This window comes from Danio rerio, chromosome 5, assembly GCF_052040795.2.
Source record: "Danio rerio strain M-AB ecotype USA chromosome 5, GRCz13ab, whole genome shotgun sequence".
NCBI lineage: Eukaryota > Metazoa > Chordata > Actinopteri > Cypriniformes > Danionidae > Danio > Danio rerio.
The window spans coordinates 48,252,058-48,275,863 of NC_141025.1; the positions used below are offsets into that span (position 1 = coordinate 48,252,058).

General features: G+C 39.0%; 2 protein-coding genes across 3 annotated transcripts in view; both read left to right on the top strand.

Moving 5' to 3' along the window:
- The window catches only part of iqgap2 (IQ motif containing GTPase activating protein 2), a 457,800-nt gene that overhangs the window by 376,000 nt on the left and 57,994 nt on the right, over positions 1 to 23,806 (top strand). The gene's annotated exons all lie outside the window — the stretch shown is intronic.
- The window catches only part of vcana (versican a), a 62,726-nt gene that overhangs the window by 22,469 nt on the left and 16,451 nt on the right, over positions 1 to 23,806 (top strand). Inside the window, exon 8 of one of the 2 annotated variants that reach the window (XM_087251160.1) lies at positions 2,301 to 23,777. Coding sequence (XP_087107286.1) covers positions 2,301 to 23,777 — 21,477 coding nt within the window. 2 annotated transcript variants of the gene reach the window in all.

Sequence of the window (23,806 nt, forward strand, 5' to 3'; positions counted from 1 at the left end):
GGTGTTGCCAACATCAGCTACTAATCTGGACAACTTCATCTTGTGGGAAATATTGTTTGTTTCGCGACCTTGAGTTGTGTGGGTTGTTTAACTAATATGACCAGTGTTGCTGTAAGATGAGATGATAAGCCTGGTAGATATTTACAACTTTATTTTCTGGAAGCTGATCAAGTTTACTGAGTCAAGAAGGAACCGGATATCTGTCTTTGCTCTTGACTCTGATGAAACAGTCCTAACAAAGATATTTTGTGTACAAGACCTGTTGTGAGGTCTGTGTAGTGTGTATGCAACAAAAGACAAGTTTTGATTGGTTGAAAAGTACTTCTAAAGGTAGTTTGTTTAACATCTGCTAATGTAATTTTTGTTGACTTTATGCATGGTAAAAATATATATGTTAAATTGATGTTAAATTGGAACTTTGTACTGTATGTATGAAAAATGGTTAAGTCTAAATATATGGAACATCATGATCGAACTTCTATCTGGTCACTGTGAGGTGTTAATACCAAAATTCATGGTTGTGTAGGCATGGGCCGGTATAAGATTCTGACGGTATGATAACCTTGGACAAAAGTATCATGGTTTCATGGTTTTGCGATATTGTGAATACTGATCTTAAACATATTCTATGAAAAAAACTGAAACCAAAAAAGTTGTAATAATTCTTTATAATTTTATTACATACAATAAATGCAATTTTCTCATATCTGCTCATATCTTCTCAGGTACTCTGATTTTCTATAATATAATAATTATTTGAAAAAAAAAATAATAATAAAAAAAAAAAAAAAAAAAAATATATATATATATATATATATATATATATATATATATATATATATATATATATATATATATATATAGGTCATATATATGGCGATGCAGTGGCACATTAGGTAGTGCTGTCGCCCTCACAGCAACAGGGTAGCTGAGTCGCTGGTTCGAACCTCGGCTGAGTTGGCGTTTCTGTGTGGAGTTTGCATGTTCTCCCTGCATTCGCATGGGTTTCCTCCAGGTGCTCCTGTTTCCCCCACAGTCCAAAGACATGTGGTACAGGTGAATTGCCAGTAGTGTGTGTGTGTGTGTGTGTGTGTGTGTGTGTGTGTGTGTGTGTGTGTGTGTGTGTGTGTGTGTGTATGTATGTCTGTGTGTGTGTGTGTGTATGTTTCCCAGAGATGGGTTGCGGCTGGAAGTGCATCCGCTGCGTAAAAACATGCTGGATAAGTTTGCAGTTCATTCTGCTGTGGCGACCCTGGATTAATGATAATGGGACTTGCCCTACTTTGATTTTTTTTTCTTTTTATTTCTGAAATGATGTTTAACACAGCAAGGTAATTTTTACATTATGTCTGATAATTTTTTTCCTCCTGGGGAAAATCTTTTTTTGTTTTATTTCAGCTAGAATACAAGCAGTTTTAATTAAAAAAAAAAAAAAAAAACATTTAAAGGGACAATATAATTAGCCCCTTTAAGCTAACTTTTTTTTTTCCGACTGTCTACAAAACAAATCACTGTTATACAATAACTTGCCTAATTACCCTAACCTGCCTAGTTAATCTAATTATCCTAGTTAAGTCGTTAAATGTCACTTTAAGCTGTATAGAAGTGTCTTGAAAAATATCTAGTCTAATATTATTTACTGTCATCATGGCAAAGATAAAATAAATCAATTATTAGAAATGATTTATTAAAATTTTTAAAATGTGTTGAAAAAAATCTTCTTTCCGTTAAACAGAATTTGGGGAAAAAATTAAATAGGGGGTCTATTAATTCAGGGGGGGCTAATAATTCTGACCTCAACTTTACAGTAAACAAAAATATACTTTTCTGTGTGTTTATTTAAATACAGAATTATTTTTTAAAAAAATAATTAAAATAAACAATTGTTTCCCCCAAGCTACAACAACACTAGCAAAATATACGTTTGTACTAACTTTTTTGATTCTAATTGTATAGATTTAAATTAAAGATTGTATATGCTTATGAAATATTTTATAATGATTTTTGTACTTTTATTTCAAAGATACTTATTTTCTGATATTATAATCTTGTTCTGCTAAAGTACGCTCTGCTTGGCTACACTGAGTGAAACAATAAAAAATCTGTTTTCAGATCATATTTTCAGCCAGTGGTGTCTTTAATCCCAAAACTGAAAATGTAATTTCCTTTCATACATTTTGGCGGCCAATATTTTTTTGCAGTCTTGTTTCTTAGTCCTGAATTTTGCACAACTTTGCTTCAAATGTATCTGGACAAAAAATACCCTGTTATCCAATGCTTCTTTGTTCTTTTATTTACAGTTAATGAACGTCTGATGCCCTTTGAAGAACCACATTCTCACATTGCCCAGATGGTAGTCATTCCTGAGTTACCTGATGATGTTCTTACTAGTGATGGGGTGACTGTAATGGAAAGTGTTGATTTCTTGTCCTCTGCAACTGTAACCCCAACAGACAGTTACATAAATGGCAATCTTGAGGTAACACTTCAGCCTAAAGTTGTGACAAAAGAACCTAGAGGAGATACATTTGGAAGTGATTCTCTTGGAGTAACTGACAAAATTGAAACTTTTGAACTAGATAGTTCATTAGTGGAACCTGGCAGAACATCACATGAATCATTGGTATCAGGCTCCACAATAGTGTCCCCTTTATTTTCCACAACCCTTGATGCCAATATTGAATTTGGCCAAATAGATTTAGTAGTAGAATCCACTCTTCCATCAGCTTCTATAGAAATTACTAAAGAGGAGATGCTCATATCTGAAGGAACAAACATTCCAACCTCTGCCAATGAAAAACAATCTTCTGCGAAGCCTGTACATGCAGTAACTCCTTTGGATCATGATGACACTACCGAGTCACACATTTCCCCTCAAGTGCATAGTGTTAGCTCAATAACAGGGGACAAAGCCAAAGATACAGCTGCTACGACAAAGGTCATTGCAAAGACAGCACAGAAAGATGAATTTACTACAACCTCACCACCCACAGAGTTTACTTCTGCATCTTTGGACCATTTGGATACAGATAAAGTGAGCTTAGGGGTTCATACACCTGAAGTTTTCACTTTGATTCCACCAATTCAAGTACATACAACAAGTGAACTCGATACAACAAATACACAAAGAGAGTCATTGAGTGAGACTGCTGAAATGCATACAGAAAAACCTTCAGAATCCATAATGGAAAGTACAAAGAAAGCAGATATGACAACAGCAAAGGTTGAGCTTTCAACATTACATTTTTCTTCAGTTGCACCACATTCAATGTCTGAAGCTTCAGGAGTTGAGACGTCTGATATGCTTAGAAGCACAACATTAAGTAATGCATTGTACACCACAACCAAATCAGATCATGAATTCATGGAAACCACCGAAAAAATTCCACTGTCCAGTTCAACAAAAGATGAACTCTCAAATGTTGAGACAACCGAGGGACATATTACGGAATCAGTTTCTTCTCTCGACTTTACTGAAATATTCATATCAAGCACTGTGAAACCGACAGAACAAACAATTATAGATCAAGTCAGTACATCACAATCAGCAACAATCTCAGCTACTGTGATAGAGGATGATCTGTCATCAAAACCACCTGAATCCACAATTACCGATGTTTTAGAAACATTATCCAATGAAGCATTATCTAAAATTTCTCTCACAAACACAATGACCTCAGAGAAGACAACAGCCAAAGATGTGCCATCACCGTCAAGTTTGTTTTCTAGGTTGCCATCAACAGAATCTGAAAGTTCAGAAAGTGGATTCCCTAGCAAACAGTTCACATCAACTGGTTTTTCATTAATCTCAACAACTCATTCAGACCAAGTATTTATCAAAACTTCATCTGAAAGAGAAAAATCAACACCAGTTTCAGGCTCAACACATGCTAAAGCTACAAGTGATCAAACAAGTGAAGCACATAGTAGAGAACCTGTTTCTTTATATGGCACAGTACACACATTTGCATCGAGTACTTGGGGCTCAACTGGACAAACAGTCAAAAGTCAAGACATTACATCATATGCAGCAACATCTCCAGTGACTGTGACGGAGGACAGATTCCTGTCTGCAAAACCATCTGAATCAACCAAAACTGATCTACCAGAGTCTCTATTCTCTACTCCTTGGACTGATAATTTAGACAAAACTTTATCTAAAATCACTGTCACTATGACCTCAGAGAACATAGTTGGCCAAGATACCGTGTCAGCCAGTTTTTCTTCAAGCTTTCCATCAACAGAGTCAGCAAGTTCAAAACATGGGACCTCTGACATGTATAGCAAAGAGTTTAAAACAACTAGTTCTTCATTGTTCTCCACAATCAAATCAGATAAAGAACCTATCAAAACAACATCTGAGAGAGAGGAAACCGACCAAACACATGCTGAAGCTACAAGAGGTCAAACAAGTGAACCACAAAGCAGAGAACATGTATCTACTCTTGATTCTACTTTATCCAATACAGTTCATACATTTACATTTAGTACTGAGAGCTCAACAGGACAATCAGTCCCAAGTCAATATATGACATCAAATACACCAACAACCACAATGACTGTGATGGACAGATATCTGTCAACAAAACCATCTGAATCTACTGTAACTTATGTATCAGAGACACTGTCCTCCTCTGCTCAGACAAGATATTTAGACAAGCCATTATCTGAAAGCACTGACACAGAAACCTCAAAAAAGACAACCTCTACGGATGTGCTTTCACCATCAAGTTTGCCATCAACAGGGTCTGAAGCACTCTCAATATCTAGCTCAACTGAGACCAAAAGAGATCAGAGAACTGAGACATACAGCACTGAACCTATTTCCTCTGTTGACTTGACTGAATCTAACACAGGGTATGCATTAACATCACTGAAAACTGGGGACTCAACAGGACAAACAGTCACAAGTGAAGATATTACATCACATACAGCAACACCCACAGCAACTGTGATGGAGGATAAAGAGCTGTCAGCACACACATCACATTCCGCAATCATTGATGACTCGGGCACTTGGTTTTCTTCAATAAAAGCAGGAGATTTAGATGAAACAACACATGGAAGCACATTAACATTAAAGACAACTGCCAGAGATATTCTTACACAGTCAAGTTTTCCATCAACAGTGTCCAAGGTTTCTGGAGATGAAACCTCTGAGATATTTAGCAAAGATTATACAAGTTACACACTTCAAACAGCAACCATATTAGATCAGGAACGCAGCAAACCACAGTCTAACACAACAGAAACCACCGAACTTTCAAGCTTAACACATGCTGAAGATGATCAGGCAACTGAGACACAAAGTAAAGATACTGCTTATACGCTTGACTCTGCAACTAGTACAGTTTATACATTTAGATCATCAGGCACCGAGTACTCAACAGGACAAGCAGTAACAAGGCAAAGTATTACATCACATGCAGCTACAACTACAGAAACTGTGATAGAGGACAAAGAGCTGTCTGTAAAACCATCTGAAACAACTGTTGTTGATGTTTCAGGAACTCTTTTCTCTTCTCAGACTGATCATTTAGACAAAACATCTGAAAGCCCTGTTACAATAGAGTTAGAGAGTACAACTGCAAAAGATATACTTTCACCATCAAGTTTATTTTCAAGCTTGCCATCAACACAGACTGAACACTCAGTAGATGAGACCTCTGATGTGTTCATGACAACAACAATCTCAATGTCTAGCTCATCGGATATCACAAAGGATCAGACAACATATAGTACAGAACCTGCCTTTTCTCTTCTGAATATATCTACCGAATTTAGCGAAGTGTATACATTAACACCATTGAATACTGGGTACTCAACAGACAAAAGTGAAGATGTTACATCACACATAGCAAGTAACACAGCGACAGTGATGGAGGACAAATACTTGTCAGCTAAATCATCTGAGCCCACAGTCTTTTATGAAACTCTCTTATCTTCTGCTCAGACTGGACATATAGATAATACATCTGATGCTGTTTCATCAACCAGTTTGTCTTCAATCCTGCCGTCAAAAGAGACCGAAACCTCAGGGGATCTGACATCTGAAATGTTTAGCAAAGTGTTCACAACAAGTTCTTCTCTACATACGACTACTGCATCTGTAATGGATGATCAGACCACTGAGATACACAGTAGAGAACCTGCTTTCACTCCTGACTCCACTTCATTCAGTACAATGCTTATATTTACACCATCAAACACTGAGTACTCAACAGGACGAACAGTCACAAGTCAGTATATTACATCACTTACAGAAACTGCAATTAAGGATACAAGTCTGTCATCAAAACCATCAGATTCTCAAGGTTTACATACATTATCTCCATTGGGAACTTCAGAATTCACAGGCAGCATAGTCACACTTGAAGATAATACTTCGGACACAGAAAAAGGCACAAATGTGATAGAGCAAAGAGGGACATTTGGAATGCCGACTGTGTCAACTATCATTGATATGTCAGAGAGTTTGTCTTCGTCAGCAAATACTGAATATTTATTTGAAAAGTCATCTGAAGGCACAATATCTTCACACGACACAACCTCTAAAGATATTGGTTTATTGTCAAGATTGCCATCAATAGATTCTGAAGGTTCAGGAGAGCAGATATCTGAAACACCAACAACCACAGGGAGTTTATTGCAAGAAAAAGGGCTGTCAACAAAATCATCTGAATCCACAGTTACTGATTTTTCAGAGAAAATTTTCTCCTCTGCTCAAACTGGACATTTAGATAAGATATTATCTGAAAGCACTGTCACTACCACAATGACGCTAAAAAAGACAACTGCACAAAATGAGCCTTCACCATCAAGTTTTTTTTCAACAATTCGAGTAGATCAAGAACATACAAAAACCTCATCGGACATAGGAGAAACACAAGATAAGACAACAAGATATCAGACAACTTGGACACACGGTAGAGAACCTGTTTCCACTGCTGAAACTAGTGCAGAGCATGCAATTACAGCATCAATAACTGAGTACACAACAGGACACACAGTCCCAGAGCAAGGAATTACATCATATACAGCAACCACAGCGGCAACTGGGATAGAGGACAAAGAGCTTTCAGCTCATTCATCTAAATCAACCATTAGTGAAGCTTCAGAGACTTTCTTCTCCTCAGCTCAGACAGACCATTTAGAACAAACATCTAAAAGCACTGTCACAATTGCTTCAGAAAACACAACTGCTAAAGATGTAATATCACTAATCTTATCACAGACAGTTAAAAGTCAGGATACTGCATCAACAGTCATAATTCAAGGTAGTACACCTTTCACAGCAACAACCGCAGCAACTGTTATGAAGTATGAAGAAGTGTCAACAAAACCTTCTGAATCCACAATCATTGATGTTTCAGAGACTCAGTTCTCGTCTGCTCAAACTGGGCATTTAGATGAAATTTCATCTGAAAGCACTGTCACAAGCAAAATGACCTCAGACAAGACAACTCCCAAAGATGTTCTTTCATCAAGTCTTTCTTCAAGCTTTCCATCAACTGAGTCTAAAGCATCAGGAGATGGGACCTCTGAAATGTTTATCAAACAGTTCACAACAAGTTCTCCACTTCATACTACAACTATATCAGATCGAGAACTTACAAAAACACCAACTGACAGAGAAGAAACTATTTCTGTTTCAATCTCAACACATGCTGAAACTGTGAGAGATCAGACAATTGTGGCACAGAGTAGACAACCTGATCCTATGCTTGATTCTACTGAAACAAGTACTTTGCATACATTTACATTATCAACCACTGAAAATTCAACAGAACACTCAACTACAAGTCAAGATATACCATCAGCAAAGCCATCTGTATTAACCAGTACTGATGTTTCAGAGACTTCCTTCTTTTCTTTTCAGACCGATCATTTAGACAAAACATCTGAAATCAATGTTACAGTGACCTCTGACAAGACAATTGCCAAAGATTTTGTGTCACCAACCTCCTTACTGCACACCGCAAGCAGATCAGATGAAGATCTTACCAAACCTACAGAAACAATAACAGTATCCAGCTCAACAGATGCTGCTGTCACAAGCACAAAATCATCAGAGAAGACAACAGCCAGGGATTTGTTTTCAACTTCAAGACTAGCATTAATTTTGTCATCTTCAGAGTCTGAGAGTTCAGGAGATGGAACAGTAGATGTCACAAGCTCAGAGTTCACAACTAGCAGGTCTTCACTGTACACTACTCCAAAACCATACACAGACCTTAGAAAAACAACATTTCATACAACAGAAGCAGTATCAGTGTCCAGCTCAACACATGTTGAAGATCAGAAAACTGAGACAGACAGCACTGGACCTGCTTCATCTTTTATGTCTACTGCATCTATTACAAAACATTCATTTACATCATTGAGCACTGGGGAATCAACAGGACAGACCATTACAAGCCAAGATACTGCATTAACAGAAAGAACAGTCACAAATCAAAATAGTACACCTTTCACAGAAACAACTGCAGCAAATGTTATGAAGGATGAAGAAGTGTCAACAAAACCTTCTGAATCCACAATCATTGATGACTTAGAGACGCAGTTCTCCTCTACTCAAACTGGAGATTTAGATAATATTTCATCTGAAAGCACTGTTACAAGCAAAATGACCTCAGACAAGACAACTCCCAAAGATGGTCTTTCATGGAGTCTTTCTTCAAGCTTTCCATCAACTGTGTCTGAAGATTCAGTAGATGAGACCTCAGAGAAGACAATTGCCAAAGATTTATTGTCGCCAATCTCTTTACTGCACACCACAAGCAGATTAGACAAAGATCTTACCACACCTACAGAAACAATCTCAGTGTCCAGCTCAACAGATGCTGCTGTCACAAGCACAAAATCATCAGAGAAGACAACAGCCAGAGATTTTTTTGCAACTTCAACAATAGCATCAATTTTGTCATCTTCAAAGTCTGAGAGTTCAGGAGATGGGACAATAGATGTCACAAGCTCAGAGTTCACAACTAGCAGGCCTTCACTGTACTCTACTCCAAAACCAGACAAAGATCTCAGCAAAACAACATTTCTTACAACAGAAGCAGTATCAGTGTCCAGCTCAACACATGTTGAAGATCAGAAAACTGAGACAGAAAGCACTGGACCTGCTTCATCTCTTTTATCTACTGCATCTATGACAAAACATACATTTACATCATTGAGCACTGGGGAATCAACAGGACAGACCGTTGCAAGCCAAGATACTGCATCAACAGTAAGAACAGTCACAATTCAAAGTAATACACCTGTCACAGCAACAAGTGTGATGCAGGATACAAAAGTGACAACAAAACCTTCTGAATCTACAATCATTGATGTTTCAGAAATGGAGTTCTCCACTGCTCAAACTAAAAATTTAGATGAAATTTCATCTGACATCACCGTCACAAGCACAATGACTTCAGACAAGACAACCCCAAAAGATGTTCTTACATCGAGTCTTTCTTCAAGCTTTCTATCAACTAAGTCTGAAGCTTCAGGAGATGACACCACTGAAAAGTTTATCAAAGAGTTCACAACAAGTTCTCCACATTTTACTACAACTTTATCAGATCAAGAACTTACAAGAACACCATCTGACACAGAAACAACGATTCTAGTTTCAAGCTCAGCACATACTGAAACTGTAAGCAATCAGACAATTGAGGCACAGAGTAGAGAACCTGTTTCTATGCTTGATTCTACTGAAACAAGGACAATGCATACATTTACATCATTAAACATTGAGTACTCAACAGCACAGACAGTTGCAAGCCAAGATACTGCATCAATGGTAAGGACAGTCACAAATCAAGGTAGTACACCTTTCACAACAATAACTGCAGCAAATGTGATAAAGGATGAAGAGGTGTCAACAAAGCCTTCTAAATTCACAATCACTGATGTTTCAGAGACACAGTTCCCCTCTACTCAAACTGGGCATTTATATGAAAAAATATCTGAAAGCACTTTCACAAGCGCAATGACCTCAGACAAGACAACTCCTAAAGATGTTCTTTCATCTTTAAGTCTTTCTTCAAGCTTTCCATCAACTGAGTCTAAAGCTTCAGTAGATGAAACCTTAGAGAAGACAACTGCCAAAGATTTACTGTCACCAACCTCTTTACTGCACACCACAAGCAGATCAGACAAAGATTTTACCAAACCTACAGAAACAATCTCAGTGTCCAGCTCAACAGATGCTGCTGTCACAAGCACACAATCATCAGAGAAGACAACAGCCAGAGATTTTTTTTCAACTTCAACAATAGCATCAATTTTGTCTTTTTCAGAGTCTGAGAGTTCAGGAGATGGAACAGTAGATGTCACAGTCTCAGAGTTCACAACAAGCAGGCCTTCACTGTACACTACTCCAAAACCTGACAAAGACCTCACCAAAACAACATTTCATACAACAGAAGCAGTATCAGTGTCCAGCTCAACACATGTTGAAGATCAGAAAACTGAGACAGACAGCACTGGACCTGCTTCATCTTTTATGTCTACTGCATATATTACAAAACATTCATTTACGTCATTGAGCACTGGGGAATCAACAGGACAGACCGTTACAAGCCAAGATACTGCATCAACAGTAAGAACAGTCACAAATCAAGGTAGTACACCTTTCACAGCAACAACTGCAGCAACTGTTATAAGGGATGAAGAAGTGTCAACAAAACCTTCTGAATCCACAATCATTGATGACTCAGAGACACAGTTCTCTACTCAAACTGGACATTTGGATGAAATTTCATCTGAAAGCACTGTTACAAGCACAATGCCCTCTGACAAGACAACTCCTAAAAATGTTCTTTCATCGAGTCTTTCTTCAAGCTTTTCATCAACTGAGTCTGAAGCTTCTGTAGATGAGACCTCAGAGAAGACAACTGCCAAAGATTTAGTGTCACCAATCTCTTTACTGCACACCACAAGCAGATCAGACAAAGATCTTACCAAACTAACAGAAACAATATCAGTGTCCAGCTTAACAGATGCTGCTGTCACTAGCACAAAATCATCAGAGAAGACAACAGCCAGAGATTTTTTTGCAACTTCAAGAATAGCATCAATTTTGTCATCTTCAGAGTCTGAGAGTTCAGGAGATGGAACAGGAAATGTCACAAGCTCAGAGTTCCCAACTAGCAGGCCTTCACTGTACACTACTCAAAAACCAGACAAAGACCTCAGCAAAACAACATTTCATACAACAGAAACAGTATCAGTGACCAGCTCAACACATGTTGAAGATGAGAAAACTGAGACAGATAGCATTAAACCTGCTTCATCTCTTATGTCTACTGCATCTATTACAAAAGTTACATTTACATCATTGAGCACTGGGGAATCAACAGGGCAGACTGTTACAAGCAAAGATACTGCATCAACAATAAGAACATTCACAAATCAAGGTAGTACACCTTTCACAGCAACAACTGCAGCAACTGTCATGAAGGATGAAGAAGTGTCAACAAAACCTTCTGAATCCACAATCATTGATGACTTAGAGACACAGTTCTCAACTACTCAAACTGGAGATTTAGATAATATTTCATCTGAAAGCACTGTTACAAGCACAATGACCTCAGACAAGACAACTCCCAAAGATGTTCTTACATTGAGTTTTTCTTCAAGCTTTCCATCAACTGAGTCTGAAACTTCAGGAGATGAGACCTCAGAGAAGACAACTGCCAAAGATTTAGTGTCGCCAATCTCTTTACTGTACACTACAAGCAGATCAGACAAAGATCTTACCAAACTTACAGAAACAATCTCAGTGTCCAGCTCAACAGATGCTGCTGTCACTAGCACAAAATCATCAGAGAAGACAACGGCCAGAGATTTTTTTGCAACTTCAACAATAGCATCAATTTTGTCATCTTCAGAGTCTGAGATTTCAGGAGATGGAACAGAGGATGTCACAAGCTCGGAGTTCACAACTAGCAGGCCTTCACTGTACTCTACTCCAAAACCAGACAAAGACCTCAGCAAAACAACATTTCATACAACAGAAGCAGTATCAGTGTCCAGCTCAACACATGTTGAAGATCAGAAAACTGAGACAGATAGCATTAAACCTGCTTTATCTTTTATGTCTACTGCATCTATTACAAAACATACATTTACATTGAGCACTGGGGAATCAACAGGACAGACTGTTACAAGCCAAGATACTGCATCAACAGTAGAAACAGTCACCATTCAAAGTAGTACACCTTTTACAGCAACAACCGCAACAAGTGTGATGCAGGATACAAAAGTGACAACAAAACCTTTTGAATCTACAATCATAGATGTTTCAGAGATGCAGTTCTCCACTGCTCAAACTAAACATTTAGATGAAATTTCATCTGAAATCACCATCACAAGCAAAATGACCTCAGACAAGACAACCCCAAAAGATGTTCTTTCATCATCGAGTCTTTCTTCAAGATTTCTATACACTGAGTCTGAAGCTTCAGGAAATGAGTCATCTGAAATGTTTATCAAAGAGTTCACAACAAGTTTTCCACTCCATACTATAACTATATCAGATCAAGAACTTACAAGAACACCATCTGACACAGAAACAATGATTCCAGTTTCAAGGTCAGCACATACTGAAACTGTAAGCAATCAGACAATTGAGGCACAGAGTAGAGAACCTGTTTCTATGCTTGATTCTATTGAAACAAGGACAATGCATACATTTACATCATCAAACACTGAGTACTCAACAGCACAGACACTTGCAAGCCAAGATACTGCATCAACAGTAGAAAAAGTCACTAATCAAGGTAGTACAACTTTCACAACAACCACAGCAAATGTGATTAAGGATAAAGAAGTGTCAACAAAACCTTCTGAATTCACAATCATTGATGTTTCAGAGACTCAGTTCTTGTCTGCTCAAACTGGGCATTTAGATGAAATTTCATCTGAAAGTACTGTCACAAGCAAAATGACCCCAGACAAGACAACTCCCAAAGATGTTCTTTCATCAAGTCTTTCTTCAAGCTTTCCATCAACTGAGTCTAAAGCTTCAGGAGATGGGACCTCTGAAATGTTTATCAAACAGTTCACAACAAGTTCTCCACTTCATACGACAACTATATCAGACCGAGAACTTACAAAAACACCAACTGACAGAGAAGAAACTATTTCTGTTTCAATCTCAACACATGCTGAAACTGTGAGAGATCAGACAATTGTGGCACAGAGTAGACAACCTGATCCTTTGCTTGATTCTACTGAAACAAGTACTTTGCATACATTTACATTATCAACCACTGAAAATTCAACAGAACACTCAACTACAAGTCAAGATATACCATCAGCAAAGCCATCTGTATTAACCAGTACTGATGTTTCAGAGACTTCCTTCTCTTCTTTTCAGACCGATCATTTAGACAAAACATCTGAAATCAATGTTACAGTGACCTCTGACAAGACAATTGCCAAAGATTTTGTGTCACCAACCTCCTTACTGCACACCGCAAGCAGATCAGATGAAGATCTTACCAAACCTACAGAAACAATAACAGTATCCAGCTCAACAGATGCTGCTGTCACAAGCACAAAATCATCAGAGAAGACAACAGCCAGGGATTTGTTTTCAACTTCAAGACTAGCATTAATTTTGTCATCTTCAGAGTCTGAGAGTTCAGGAGATGGAACAGTAGATGTCACAATCCCAGAGTTCACAACTAGCAGGCTTTCACTGTACACTACTCCAAAACCAGACAAAGACCTCAGCAAAACAACATTCCATACAACAGAAGCAGTATCAGTGTCCAGCTCAACACATGTTGAAGATGAGAAAACTGAGACAGATAGCATTAAACCTGCTTTATCTTTTATGTCTACTGCATCTATTACAAAACATTCATTTACATCATTGAGCACTGGGGAATCAACAGGACAGACCGTTACAAGCCAAGATACTCCATTAACAGAAAGAACAGTCACAAATCAAAATAGTACACCTTTCACAGAAACAACTGCAGCAACTGTTATGAAGGATGAAGAAGTGTCAACAAAACCTTCTGAATCCACAATCATTGATGACTTAGAGACACAGTTCTCCTCTACTCAAACTGGAGATTTAGATAATATTTCATCTAAAAGCACTGTTACAAGCAAAATGACCTCAGACAAGACAACTCCCAAAGATGTTCTTTCATGGAGTCTTTCTTCAATTTTTTCATCAACTGTTTCTGAAGATTCAGTAGATGAGACCTCAAAGAAGACAATTGCCAAAGATTTGGTGTCGCCAATCTCTTTACTGTACACCACAAGCAGATCAGACAAAGATCTTACCACACCTACAGAAACAATCTCAGTGTCCAGCTCAACAGATGCTGCTGTCACAAGCACAAAATCATCAGAGAAGACAACAGCCAGAGATTTTTTTTCAACTTCAACAATAGCATCAATTTTGTCATCTTCAGAGTCTGAGAGTTCAGGAGATGGAACAGTGGATGTCACAAGCTCAGAGTTCACAACTAGCAGGCCTTCACTGTACTCTACTCAAAAACCAGACAAAGACCTCAGCAAAACAACATTTCATACAACACAAGCAGAATCAGTGACCAGCTCAACACATGTTGAAGATCAGAAAACTGAGACAGATAGCATTAAACCTGCTTTATCTTTTATGTCTACTGCATCTATTACAAAACATACATTTACACTGAGCACTGGGGAATCAACAGGGCAGACTGTTTCAAGCCAAGATACTGCATCAACAGTAGAAACAGTCACAATTCAAAGTAGTACACCTTTCACATCAACAACCGCAACAAGTGGGATGCAGGATACAAAAGTGACAACAAAACCTTCTGAATCTACAATCACTGATGTTTCAGGGATGCAGTTCTCCACAGCTCAAACTAAACATTTAGATGAAATTTTATCTGAAATCACCATCACAAGCACAATGACCTCAGACAAGACAACCCCAAAAGATGTTCTTTCATCATCGAGTCTTTCTTCAAGCTTTCCATCAAGTGAGTCTGAAGCTTCAGGAGATTATACCTCTGAAATGTTTATCAAAGGGTTCACAACAAGTTCTCCACTTTTTACTACAACTATATCAGATCAAGAACTTACAAGAACACCATCTGACACAGACACAACGATTCCAGTTTCAAGCTCAGCACATACTGAAACTGTAAGCAATCAGACAATTGAGGCACAGAGTAGAGAACCTGTTTCTATACTCGATTCTACTGTAACAAGGACAATGCATACATTTACATCATCAAACACTGAGTACTCAACAGCACAGACAGTTGCAAGCCAGGATACTGCATCAACAGTAAGAAAAGTCACAAATCAAGGTAGTACACCTTTCACAACAACCGCAGCAAATTCGATGCAAAATGAAGAAGTGTCAACAAAACCCTCTGAATCCACAATCAATAATGTTTCAGAGATGCAGTTCTCCACTGCTCAAACTGGACATTTAAGTGAAATTTCATCTGAAAGCACTGTCATAAGCACTATGACCTCAGACAAGACAACTCCCAAAGATGTTCTTTCATTGAGTCTTTCTTCAAGCTTTTCATCAACTGAGTCTGAAGCTTCTGTAGATGAGACCTCAGAGAAGACAATTGCAAAAGATTTAGTGTCACCAACTTCTTTACTACACACCACAAGCATATCAGACAAAGATTTTACCACACCTAAAGAAACAACCTCAATGTCCAGCTCAACAGATGTTGCTGTCACAAGCATAAAACCATCAGAGAAGACAACAGGCAGAGATATTTTTTCAACTTCAAGAATAGCATCAATTTTGCCATCTTTGGAGTCTGAGAGTTCAGGAGATGGAACAGTGGATGTCACAATCTCAGAGTTCACAACTAGCAGGTCTTCACTGTATACTACTCCAAAACCAGACAAAGACCTCAGCAAAACAACATTACATACAACAGAAGCAGTATCAGTGACCAGCTCAACACATGTTGAAGATCAGAAAACTGAGACAGATAGCATTGAACCTGCTTCATCACTTATGTCTACTGCATATGTCACAAAACATACATTTACGTCATTGAGCACTGGGGAATCAACAGGACAGACAGTTGCAAGCCAGGATACTGCATCAACAGTAAGAACAGCCACAAATCGAGGTAGTACACCTTTCACAGGAACAACTTCGCCAACTGTGATGCAGGATGAAAAAATGTCAACAAAACCTTCTGAATCCACAATCCCTTATGTTTCAGAGATGCAGTTCCCCTCTGCTCAAACTGGACATTTAAATGAAATTTCATCTGAAAGTACTGTCACAAGCACAGTGCCCTCAGACAAGACAGCTCCCAAAGATGTTCTTTCACCATCAAGTCTTTATTCAAGCTTTCCATCAACTGAGTCTGAAGCTTCAGGAGATAATACCTCTGAAATATTTATCAAAGAGTTCACAACAAGTTCTCCACTTTATACTGCTACTATATCAGATCAAGAACTTACAAGAACACCATCTGACAAAGAAGAAAGGATTTCATTTTCAAGCTCAACACATGGTGAAACTGAAACCGAACAGACAATTGAGGCACAGAGTAGAGAACCTGTTTCCATGCTTGATTTTACTGAAACAAGTACCGTGCATACATTTACATCATCAAACACTGAGTATTTAACAGAATACACAATGTCAAGTCAGGATATAAAATCACATACAACTACAACTACAGCCATTTTGTTGAAGGACAAAGAGCTGTCAGCAAACCCATCTGTATTAATCAGTACTGATGTTTCAGAGACAATGTCCAGCTCAACAGATCCTGATGTCACAAGCACAACATCACCAGAGAAGACAACAGTCAGAGATTTTTCTTCAACTTCAAGAATAGCATTTATGATTTTGTCATCTTCAGAGTCTAAGAGTTCAGGAGATGAAACAGTAGATGTCACAAGCTCAGAGTTTAAAACCACAAGTTTAAAACCACCACATCCTTCATCTCACACTACTTCAAAACCAGAGCAAGACCTTAGCAAAGCAACATTTACTACAACAGAAGCAGTATCAGTGACCATCTCAACACATGCTGAAAATCAGAGTACGGAGACAGAGAGCATTAAACCTGCTTCCTCTATTGTTTCCACCGCATTCAGCACATTAAATACATTTACATCATTGACAGCTGGTGAATCAACAAAACAGACAGTTTCAAGTCAAGATAATACATCAGCAGCACAGACAGGTTCAATTCAAGATAGTACACCTTTCACCGCAACAACCCCAGCAATTGCGATGTTAAATGAAGAAGTGTCAACAAAAACTTCTGAATTCACTGTCATTGATGTTTCAGAGACTTTGTTCTCCTCTGCTCAAACTAGAAATTTAGATGAGATATCATCCAAGAGCACTGTCACAAGCAAAATGACATCAGAGAAGATGACTTCTAATATACTCTCTTCATCAAGTTTTTCTTCAAGCTTTCCACCAACTAAGACTGAAGTATCAGAAGATGACACATCTGACATCTTTAGCAAAGAGCTCATAACAAGTTCTTATTTTCAAACTACATACCAACCAGACCAAGAACTTACAAAAACCTTATCTGACGGAGAAGAAACAATATCAGTTTCAAGCTCAGCACATGCTGACACTACAAGAGATCAGAAAATTAATGCACATAGTAGAGAACCTGTTTCTGTGCTCGACTCTTTTGAAAGTAGTACAGTGCATACATTTACATCATCAAGCACTGAGTATTCAACAGAACATGCAGTCACAAGTCAAGGTATTACATCAAATGTAGCTACAATCATAGCAACTGTGGTTGAGGATAAGGAGCTGACAGCAAAAACATCTGAATCAAGCTTTATTGATGTTTCGGATACTTTCCTTTCTTCTACCCAGATCAATCATTTAGACAACACTACTCAGACTGAAAACAGTGGCATATTGACCTCAGAGAAGACAACTACCAAAGATGCAGGATCACCAATCTCTTTACTGCTTACCACAAGCAGATCAGACAAAGAACTCATCAAACCTACAGAAATAATCTCAGTGTCCAGCTCAACAGATGCTGCTGGCACAAAATCATCAGAGAAGACAACAGCCAGATATTTTTTTTCAACTTCAACATTAGCATCAATTTTGTCATCTTCAGAGTCTGAGATTTCAGGAGATGGACCAGTAGATGTCACAAGCTCAGAGTTAACAACTAGTAGGTCTTCACTATACACCACTCCAAAACCAGAACAAGCCCTTAGCAAAGCAACATTTCAAACACCAGAACCAATTTCAGTGACCAGCTCAACACATGCTGAAGAACAGAGAACTGATAATTCAGGAGATAGCACCTCTGAGAACATCTCACATCACTCAACTAAGGCGCATAGTAGTGAACCGGTTTCTACTCTTGGTTCTACTGTAACTAGCACAGTACATACATTTACATCATTGATCACTGGCGAATCAACAGCACAAACAGTCACAAGTCAAGATATCACATCAGACACAGCAACAACCACAGCAACTGTGATGCAAGACAAAGAGCTGTCAGTAAAACCATCTGAGTCCACCATCAATTATAAGTCAGAGACTGTGTTTACTTCTGATCAGACTAATGACAAAACATCTCAAAGCACTGTCACAATGATCTCAGAGAAAACAACTCTGTCATCATCATATTTTCCTTCTAGATTGCCATCAACAGAATCCGACTTTTCTGGGGATTACAGCTCTGAAATGCTAAGCAAAGAGTTTACAACAAGTCCTTTGCCGTACACTACAACAAAATCCGGCCTAGAATTCAGTAAAACCCCAAACACAATCTTAGTTTCCAGTGATGAAGATAGAATTACGCCAACAGCTAAATCCCATGATCAGTATAATGTAGACACTGATGAGACAGAAGTTCAAGAAAGTGACCACACATTAGAACCAGTGAGGCCTGACAGTTTATCCACAACTGAGTTGTTTTCAGGGAAAGTCCAAAAAGTAATTACAGAATCATCTATTGAACAAGGCAGTGGAGAACTAAGTGAAAGCTCTGGTGAAATATCCTCTTCTGCTGTAGAATCAATTCCTCCCCAAGTTACTCCGTCTGAGGTCAAGACAACTGCTGTTGGATCTAAGTCAATTGCTGATTCTAGAGAGCAGTCATCAGACAATATAACAACTACAATATATGTTAGAACAACTGTAAATGGATATGCAGAATTAAGCTCAGTTACTTTTGAAGAGGTAGAAAGCTCTGATCATCAGACAACAGAAATGTTTACCACAGCTCCCTTGGAGCTTTTGACTACAAGCCTCCCAGGGTCTGCTATTGCCACTCACACTGCCTCAGTACCTTCTAGACCATATCATACTATTACTGATGCACAGTCAGCAAGACACACCACAGAATCAATGATTAGCCATGCTGCAGTCAAAACAAGTAAGCCAAGCCACATCACATCTTCAACTGTCCAAACAACACCTGCTTCTTTAAGCCACAGCCAACCATTAATTGACAATACTAGTTACAAAGTGACTTCAGCTACAGCCAGGACAAGACCAATCACATTATCTTCTAGTGAAAACCATAGCAAGCACACTACACTTTCATCTGTAGATGCAGAGGGTGACGCAGGAAATGAAGAAAAGTCAGGCATGTCCACTCCCATGGGTGTTTCAGCAGCAGCCATCAAAACTCAAACTAGGACAGTTCATATAACTAGCACAGAACCTGACAGCCGCATCACTATAACACAAAGTTCCAACACTATCACCTCTGTACTTTCAGACAGTGAGGGTTCTGGTGTTGTAGAAGATGACCGGGAAACTGCACAGTTAGACGGGTCTGGTGAGGAGGAAAGTGTGAGCACAACAGCTGAACTATATGATAATTATACTGTGGCCACAGATGAGGCAGAAATTAGTGACAATGTTTACACCTCAAAGCCAGTAAGTATTGAGAGTTTCTCCCATTCTGTGTCTTCCACAACTGAATCAACGTTACTGTCTAGCACAGTACAAACAGTAATCTCGGCTACTGAAGTTACAGCTGAAAGTGAATTGGAAGATGACAGCTCTGGTAGCGAATTTTCACCAGAAGCTCTTGAAACAGTTCCTGGAGATATGTCATCTATTGGCAAAACACAGGGAACTGAAGATGCATTACTTGATAAAGTAGTATCAAGTACATCTGAGACTTTATCAGTTTCAGGCACACAAAATAGTACCTTACAGACAAGAACTATAAATACAGACCTAAGTAGTCAAACCAAAGAAGATGGCAAGGAATTAACCTTACCAGACGATTCTACAGGTTATGTATTCAGAACACCAACAACTAAGTCATATGATGATCTAACTGTAAGAACAGATGAGGCAGAAGTGGATGAAACTGAGAAGACAAGTTTCTCAAGTGCTGCATCTGTCATTGGCAGTACAGATGTCGTACATCAGTCAACTTCATCCCCATCCCCCTCAGTCCTGATCTCCACGCAGCCAGCTGTAACATTTACGATTTCAAATTTGGAGGATGATAGTGGGGACGACTCAACAGAGACAGATGGAGCAGAAGATGGATCAGGTGATGATACAACTTATGTGACATCATCACCTTTGCTCTCAAGCTCAGAGATGACAGAAGCATCCATTAGCATAACACCAGTTAGCTCAGTCAGCAGTGGAGAAGATATTACAGCCACAGTAGTTTTACACAGCACCATAACACCTGAAATGCAAACTGTGTCCTCGAGCACAGATGCAGAAAGTTACTCTCTGTTCTCAGAGACCGAGCAGGAACCAACTGGTGGTTCTGTTTTAGACTCAACAGCCACTAGCTTTACTGTTCTTGTCACATCTTCTGATATGGCAACCAGCCATATTGCATCGCCTTCAGCAGTGACATCTCAAGCTTCTGTGTCCACCCCTACTTCATCTGTTTCCTTGAAGGACACTGTTGATCAAGTCACTTCAACAAGCTCTGTCTTAATATTCACAGAGGAAGAGGAAGATGAAGATAAGCTGTTTTTGACTGCAACGGCGAGTATGAGACATACTCTCAATCCAGAAGTTACCACTAAGGACGACATGATCATTGATGTAGATACTATGTCTGTTTTAGAGCAGTCTTCACCTTTTGCCCTTACAATTGTTACAGAGGAAGCAGCTGGGGTAACCCCAGTTGTCATTACAGCACATCCCTCAAACCTAATGACAGAGGAACCAGTGGGTTCTGGAATGGATAGTACTGAGTTACCTGAGTTCTATGCAAAATCCGAAACCATAGCAGATGAATCAATACACAGACATCAACAGGCAACATCAACCCCAGATATTCTTCAAAGCAGTCCAACATATGTAGATAGAGAACCACAAGCAACACAAACTGAGCAATCTGAAAATACAAATAATGATTTACCTGAACAATATAGTCATATCTTCACAGAACCCACTCTTACAGTGGAGACACTGACTAATAACTCTGCATCCTCCGCATCTACTGAAAGTTATATAAAAACATCCACTTTATCCCCCCAATCAGTTCTAATCATTCAGGCTGGATCATCACAAGCATCTTTAACCAAAAGTCAAACAATGTCATCAACAGCTGTAGAAGGACAGACAACACCTCTACCCTTACATAAAATGACTTCTGAGGCAGAAGCTTCAAGTCAGTTAACAAACCAATATGAACCAACTCAAACAACAACTAGTATTCTATCAGTGAACACAGAGGAAATACTAGAAATGACAAGTGCTAAGGATATTGAACAAAGTACTCCCTCTTCTGATATGGTAAGTCAGGAGAGCGAATCAACAAACGCAGATGTATCGTCTGATATTTCTGAGAAAACCACAAGTGCATTGTCAACAGATGATGACTCAGGTGACCAAATAATTGATTCATTTACAGAGCTGCCTGAATTAACAGAATCATTTTTAACAGATGAATCAGTGACATTTTCTATGGAGACTGATATTGAGATTCACTTTGCAACAACCCTCTCACCCCAAGCAAATACAGTAACTGATGGAGAACTACACCAGGAAGCTTTGTCTGAGATGACAGTGACACATAAGGACAACACAGAATTCAGGACTGATGAAGACCAACCATTGTCATTAACAACAATGCCCACTCCCCTTACATCTGAATCAAATTTTAATACAACAATAAACATAGTAACATTAGTGGGATCTCTTTCCTCTACCTCCATTCCTGGACAGAGTAAAAAAACAGGAACCACACTTCCCTCTGAGGAATTAACTGATGATTCCATAGATTATGACACAAAAACAGAACCTTACAATGTTGAGTCCATTCCAGATTTTTACAGCTCAGAAAATGTGACAAACACTAATGATGCAACCCAAACTGGAAATGAGAAGAGCTTCACCACCTCACAGCCTGATATTGAGACTGGTTTTGATACCACCTCACAATATGAAATTGAGACTGGTTTTGATACCACCTTACAGCCTAATGTTGCAACTGGTTTTGAGACCAGCTCACATTCTGATACTGATAATACCTTTGAAGACATCTCAGAATCTACAGCTGACCCAGACATTGAGGCTTCCCCAAAGCCCAGTGAGAATAGTGCAAGCACTGATGGAAATAAAGTGAACCAGACAGACTTTGAGAGTGCAGCTCCCTTTGATGTTAGCTCAGAAGCTGTGACAAGCTTCAATGACATAACCCAACCTGACAGTGTGAGAATCTTCACCATGTCAAAACCTGAGATTGAGACTGGCTTTGAGGCCACCTCACAGCCTGATATTGGGACTAGTTTCGAGACCAGCTCATATTCTTATACTCAGACTACCTTTGATGTCATATCAGAATCAACAGCTGGCCCAGAGATTGAGGGTTCCTCAAAACCCAGTGAGGATAGTGCAAGCACTGATGGAGACCAAGTGAACCAAACAGCAGCTCTCTTAGGTGTTAGCTCAGAACATGTGACAAGTACCAGTGACATTACCCAACCTGAAAATATGGGAAGCATCACCAGGTCACAGCCTGACATTGGGACTGATTTTGAGACCACCACACAGTCTGACATTGAGAGTACATTTGAGAACATCTCAGAATCAACAGCTCACCCAGAAGTTGGGATGTCCTCAGAACCTGATGAGGATAATGGAACAAGCATTGATGGAAACACAGAAAATGATGCTTCTGTGACCAGCCCACCATTCTCTAGAACAAGTGGTTTAGGGCGAAGCACATCTGGAGAGGTAACAAATACGTCATCTGAAAAGCATACAACCTCAACAACACCTTCTGAAGTCACAGATGAACCAAATTCTGCTGCCATAAATGAGGAAAAGTACCAGGAAGAAGGTGGACGTGAGGATACAACCCTAGCTGAACAAACAGACATAAGATTTAGGAGCACAGCACAACCTCAATTTGACAACTCTTTTACTTCAAGCATTGTGAAGAGCAGCTCAGAGGAGGGTTCAATTATCAACTCATCATCTGGTGAGGTTCAAGCTGTTATTCTGTCCACTACAACAGGCTCACCTTTACTTCTAACACCTGAGAATGATGTAAAGATTGTCAGTAAAGAAACTTCCTCAGAAAAACAAGAGGCAGCTGGTCAGATCGAAGAAGCTGTAACTCTAAAAACTGAGATTCCAATTCAAGAAATGGATCTGATGACTTCATCAGTGCCTACAACTCAGAGTGAGACTGCAACAACATTAGCTTCTCCTGAAGATGTTTTAGAGGCTGCTTTAGTTGAAAGTTCACCTACAAGTGCACAGAATGAAACCACAACACGTGGTGCAAAAGATGTTGCGTACCCAATGATTGCACAGACCGTTGAAATTCCAGGTATGATACAGAAATTATTAAAAAGACAA